We start from the raw sequence: 4,823 nt of genomic DNA on the forward strand, positions 1-4,823 counted from the left end.
CCCCCCCGGGGTCTGTCCTCTGGCTGTCCCCCGGCCGGGGAGAGCCGGGGTGGGGTGGGGTGGGGGCTGTCAGGGCAGCTGGAGCCCAGGGTGGGTGTGAAACGGGATTTGGGGTGGGTCGGACGAGCCCATGACCCCAGCCCCTTTGGGGGCCCGCGGTGGGGCGGGCAGACCCCCCCTCTCCCACCTCGCTGCTGGGGCACAGGGGCCAGGGCTGTGCCAGCTCCTCTCCCCTTCGCTCCCCGACCCCCGGCGCTCCCCATCCGGCTGGGCAAGAGCGGCCAAACGGCCGCGGTGGTGGGGGGCGATGGGGCTGGGGGAAGGCGCTTTAGCCCCACAGGGCACAGGGGCAGACAGGCTGTGGGGCAGAAGGGAGGCGCGGGGGTCCCAGCAGAGCTTGGTGTCAGTAGGATCTCCCAGGGCACCCTGGTGGGAGGTGACACGATGGTGGCTTGTGCAAGCTGGGCTCACCCCGCGCCCTCCCGGCACGGCTGCTCTCACACGCACCCCATGCCACCCTAAGGGTGCTGGTGTTAGAGAGGGTCAGGTCTCCTCGCAGGGAGTGGGTGGGAAGCAGCGCTGGGGGATACGTAGGAGCAACGGCACCTTCTCACCCATCCTACTCGGTGATGCTTTTGGGAGGGGAGACTGCCAGCAGCCAGCAGCAGGCAGGAGCTTCGTACAGTACTGTGTCCATCGGGCTGGACTTGGCTCTGCCCTGCTGGGTGCTTCCCTTCCCCAGATGTTCTCCAGATGTTCCCGTGGGGCTGTCCTCCCCCCGGCACTGTGCCAACCCAGCTGAGCAGCTGCGGGGATGGCCACAGTCCTGCTCATGATGTCTCTCGGGGCTCACTGCAAGGTGGGTGATGGTTTGCCCTTTAGGTAGAGCTTTGCCTGAAGGTGCCCTTCATATGGCCGGTCCCACCAGCTGCTCCAGAAGAGCCAGATCCCAAGGAGATGGGCTCCCAGTGCTGCCAGAACCCTGTGCCGGGCTCAGCCTGCTGCCAATGGGCTCCATCAATAATAATCCATGTGCCTGTGGCCTCTTCCCTGCTTGAGGAAACGCTGGGTTCCTCAGAAGCTTTCACTGCCTGAAATAAGGCAGGGACCTTTCCTCAGCCTCTCCCCCAACTCCTTCAAACTGAGGGCTTGGGTAGGAGATGCCCCGAGGCAGCTGGGGGCTCGTCTCAGGCAGGCAGCACCTGGGGACAGGCACTATGGGGCATGGAGGAGGAGGAGGAGGTCCGCAGGCATCTCGCCACCCCACCCCACTATCCTTTGTGCCACACTGCTACCCGCATCCCCCGGGCATCCCTGCCAGCTCCGGCTGCTTGCCGGAGGGCTCTTCCAGCCATGGGTATTGCCTGCCTGGGGGCACCGTGGGGGGGCTTCTCCTCAGGGAGAGCGGCCTCGCTACTAGCTGCAGGGGACTGCAGGGGGGCAGCACTCTCTGGCACTGCCCTCTAACCCTGTGTGCCCCACAAACCCTGCTCTGCCAGGCTGCAGGTGAGCCCTGGGACCCACCATGGCACCGGCAGCTTCCCGTGCCAGAGAAGCCTGAGGTTTCTGGGCTGTCAGGGGGTCTCCTTCTCCCACGGCCCCTAAAATGCCAGCCCTGCGGGATTTCAGCAGTCGGCTTCAAATGGGAAACAAATCTCTCCCGTGGTTTGGGAAAAGACAACTGATCTCTGAAGGGACTGCATCTCCTGCCAAAAAAAGGCCTGTCTGCTGCAAAAAGCCTTTGATTCCCCTGCGCCTCCGTGCTTTCTGCAGAGGGAGTCAGCAAACCTGGCTCTTACTTTTACTGAAATCTCTGAATTTAGTATACGGGGAAGGAAGGGGCGGTGGTGAGAGAACAGGCTCTGAAGCACCGTGGCTGCCGGATCCTGCCCCGCGCGTCGCTGCGGGAGGATGAAGCCAGCAGCGCATCCCTGCTCCAGCCCCGGTGCCACGGGGGCAGCAGTGGGGCGGGTGGGCTCCGGGGGGGTATGGGATGGGGATTAAATACTGCTGCGGGCACAGGGGGCTCACAGCTGGCTGTTTTTGGCAGCTCACTCGGCTGCAGGTTGGGAGCCTGATGCTGGTGCCTGGGTCGGGGGCTCGGCTCAGAGCCGGCATTGGCTCTGCCCACGAGGCCGGGCTCCCTGCCCCGGGTGACATCCCTGGCTCCTTCCATCCTCCTGGTATTTTAGAGGTCAGCAAACTGCCCCCCAGCAGGCTGCTCTGCCTGGTGCTGCTGTGGGGACTGGCTCTGTGCCCCCCCTGTCCATGCGGGTGCATCCCTGGGAGAGCTGGGGGGGACACCAGACCTCACGCACCACTTGTCTCCCAGGGTCTGTGTCACTTGCTGGTGTCCTGGTGGTCCCAGGTCGCTGCTGGAGCTGTCACATCCGCTCAGCTCAGCCTTCTGTGGGGGGGGCTCCTTCCTACAGGCACCCCAGGCGGGGGTACACTGGGCTGGGGGGCACAGGCAGGCTCAAGCCCTTGCTCAGCCACGCAACGCCAGCACTGTGGGGACAGTCCCCAGCTCTCCTTGCAGCCCACAGACCCAGCAGCATTTCTCTTCCCTTTTCCAGGTGCCGCGGGCTCTGCTGTGGCAGCACGACCCCCCCCTCCTGCCGACACCACGCTGTGCCACCCCCCGCCACCTGATGCCTGGGGACTGCCTGCCCTCACCTTGACAGGTGGCAGCGGGTGACACGGGGCGGCGTGGGTCCCCTGGCCTGCGCCGGCGCACCCCATGGCGGTCCCCTTGGCCGCCTGTCTGTGGCTGATGCGCCTGGCCACCTGCCTGGCCGCCGGGCACGGCATGGCTGGCAAGAAGGAGATCAGCACGGATGGGGACCTGGTGATCGGGGGCCTCTTCCCCGTCCACGAGAAAGGAGTGGGGACCGAAGACTGCGGCAAGATCAACGAGCACCGGGGCATCCAGCGCCTGGAGGCCATGCTCTTCGCCCTGGACGAGATCAACAAGGACGGGAGCATCCTGCCAGGGGTGAAGCTGGGCGCCCACATCCTCGACACCTGCTCCAAGGACACCTACGCCCTCGAGCAGTCCCTCGACTTTGTCCGTGCCTCCCTCACCAGGGTGGACGGCTCTGAGCACATCTGCCCCGACGGCTCCTATGCCGTCCACGATGACGTGCCCACTGCCATCACTGGAGTCATCGGGGGCTCCTACAGCGACGTTTCCATCCAGGTACCTCCCAGGCAAGAAGGGGTTGGATGGGGCTGGGGGGTTGGCAGGAATGTCAGGGGAGGGGGAGTAAAACCCTGGTAGGATTGCGATGATGCTGCTGCCAGCGTGGCACAGGGATGCTCTCATGTCCCTCATGGTGATGCTGTGCCCCTTTCTGCAGTGGGGAGGGAATGCCAGGGGGCTGTGGAGAGCCCCCCACCTACCATATGCCATGGGAGCCGAGCTGGTAGATCCGTCCCACACAGGGAGGGAGTTTATTCCCCTCCTGGGGTCATGGCAGCAAGCACAACTCCTCAGCCCAGGACAATGCTCAGGTCCATGCTGTCCTTGGTGCCACCACCCTGCTGTGTCCCTTGTCGCTACCAGTGGGCCTGGATGGTGCGAGCCACCTCCCAGCATCCCCAGTACTGGTCCCTGGCCTGCCATGTCCTGGTGTGGGACTGGAGAAGGATGCTGGTCCTCTCCTGCCTGACGTATGCTGCCAGTGCCTGCAGGCACCTCTCCTCCCACCGATGGGTGACAGCATGTGCCCAGTGCCCAGCAGTCCAGCTGCCCCCACCACCAGGTCTGGATGGCCACGGCCATGCCACGGCTGTCCTTGTCCTCCCTGGCCAATATAGTGCTAATGTCAGAATGGCACTGGGGACACTGTGGTGGGGACATCGCTCCTGGCAGGCACAGCTTTGCACTGTGAGGTGGCACCATCCCCTCTGCCCCCCAAAAACCCATCCAGATCCAAGGGGGCACCCACCTCTGAGGGGGTCAGCCACAGGGATGGGCACAGGGGGCTACTGCCCGCACATCCCCAGTGATCCCGTGGGAGCAGTCACCTTGTGCCTTGGACCCAGGTGTCACCCTGGGTGGGGTGCAGCTCAGTCCCCAAAACTGTGGCTCTGTGGACCCAGGGGCCAGCTTTGGCAGGGTGAAGAGCATCCCCTGAGGACACAGGCAGCCGGAGGGGCCAGCCAAGTCCTGGGGGCTGCTGGGGGGCCATGGGCTCGCTGAGATTTAATGAGTCCCCCGGGTGTGTCAAACCACATCTGCTGGTCCCCAGGGTCCCCGCATCCCCCCCTGGCTTGTGGGGTGGAGGAAGCCAGGGCTGGGTGATGGAGGCACCACACCGGTCCAACCCACACGGGCACTTGTCCCTTCCCTTGCTGAAGGACCTGGTGTGTCCCCACAGGTGGGGGGGACATGGTCCCAACCCCAGGAGGCGCGGGCAGCCTGTGCTGGGGCAGCGGGGCGGGCTGGCAGCTCCCGTTGAGCGGGGAGGGCAGGCAGAGCCATCGCTGCGCTCGGGGGCCTTCTTGCCATTAGAGGACTTTGTCGTCGAGAACATTTGTCCACGTTAATTAAGCCGCATCGCTCGCCTGGGGAGCAGCGAGATGTGGGCAGGCTCACCGGCCCTGCTGGCGTGCCCGAGCCCCCCCCCTCCGCCCCCCCTTGCTGCTCCAAGAGCCTGGGTTTTTAACAGCCTCATTAGCGGGGCTTTTTTCCCCTTTGAAGCTAATGAGAGCTTCTGCCGAGCGGCTGGAAGGTGCCGGTCTCGCTGGGGTTCCTGATGTGGGATGCGCAGGCGCTGGTCCCCAGACCCAGCTCTGCAGCCCCCCCCTCCCCCCCCTTC

The 4,823-nt window shown here is 65.0% G+C and overlaps 1 protein-coding gene across 2 annotated transcripts in view; it reads left to right on the forward strand.

The window, feature by feature from the left end:
* The first annotated feature begins 2,580 nt into the window (after nt 1–2,580).
* GRM2 (glutamate receptor, metabotropic 2) overlaps nt 2,581–4,823 on the forward strand; it is a 7,973-nt gene continuing 5,730 nt past the window's right edge. For both annotated transcript variants that reach the window (XM_014959478.1, XM_014959479.1), the window contains exon 1: nt 2,581–3,199. In XM_014959478.1, coding sequence (XP_014814964.1) covers nt 2,741–3,199 — 459 coding nt within the window. In that variant the 5' untranslated portion in view covers nt 2,581–2,740. The remainder of the gene's footprint in view (nt 3,200–4,823) is intronic.

This window comes from Calidris pugnax, unplaced genomic scaffold (genome assembly GCF_001431845.1).
Source record: "Calidris pugnax isolate Ruff unplaced genomic scaffold, ASM143184v1 scaffold407, whole genome shotgun sequence".
Lineage (NCBI taxonomy): Eukaryota > Metazoa > Chordata > Aves > Charadriiformes > Scolopacidae > Calidris > Calidris pugnax.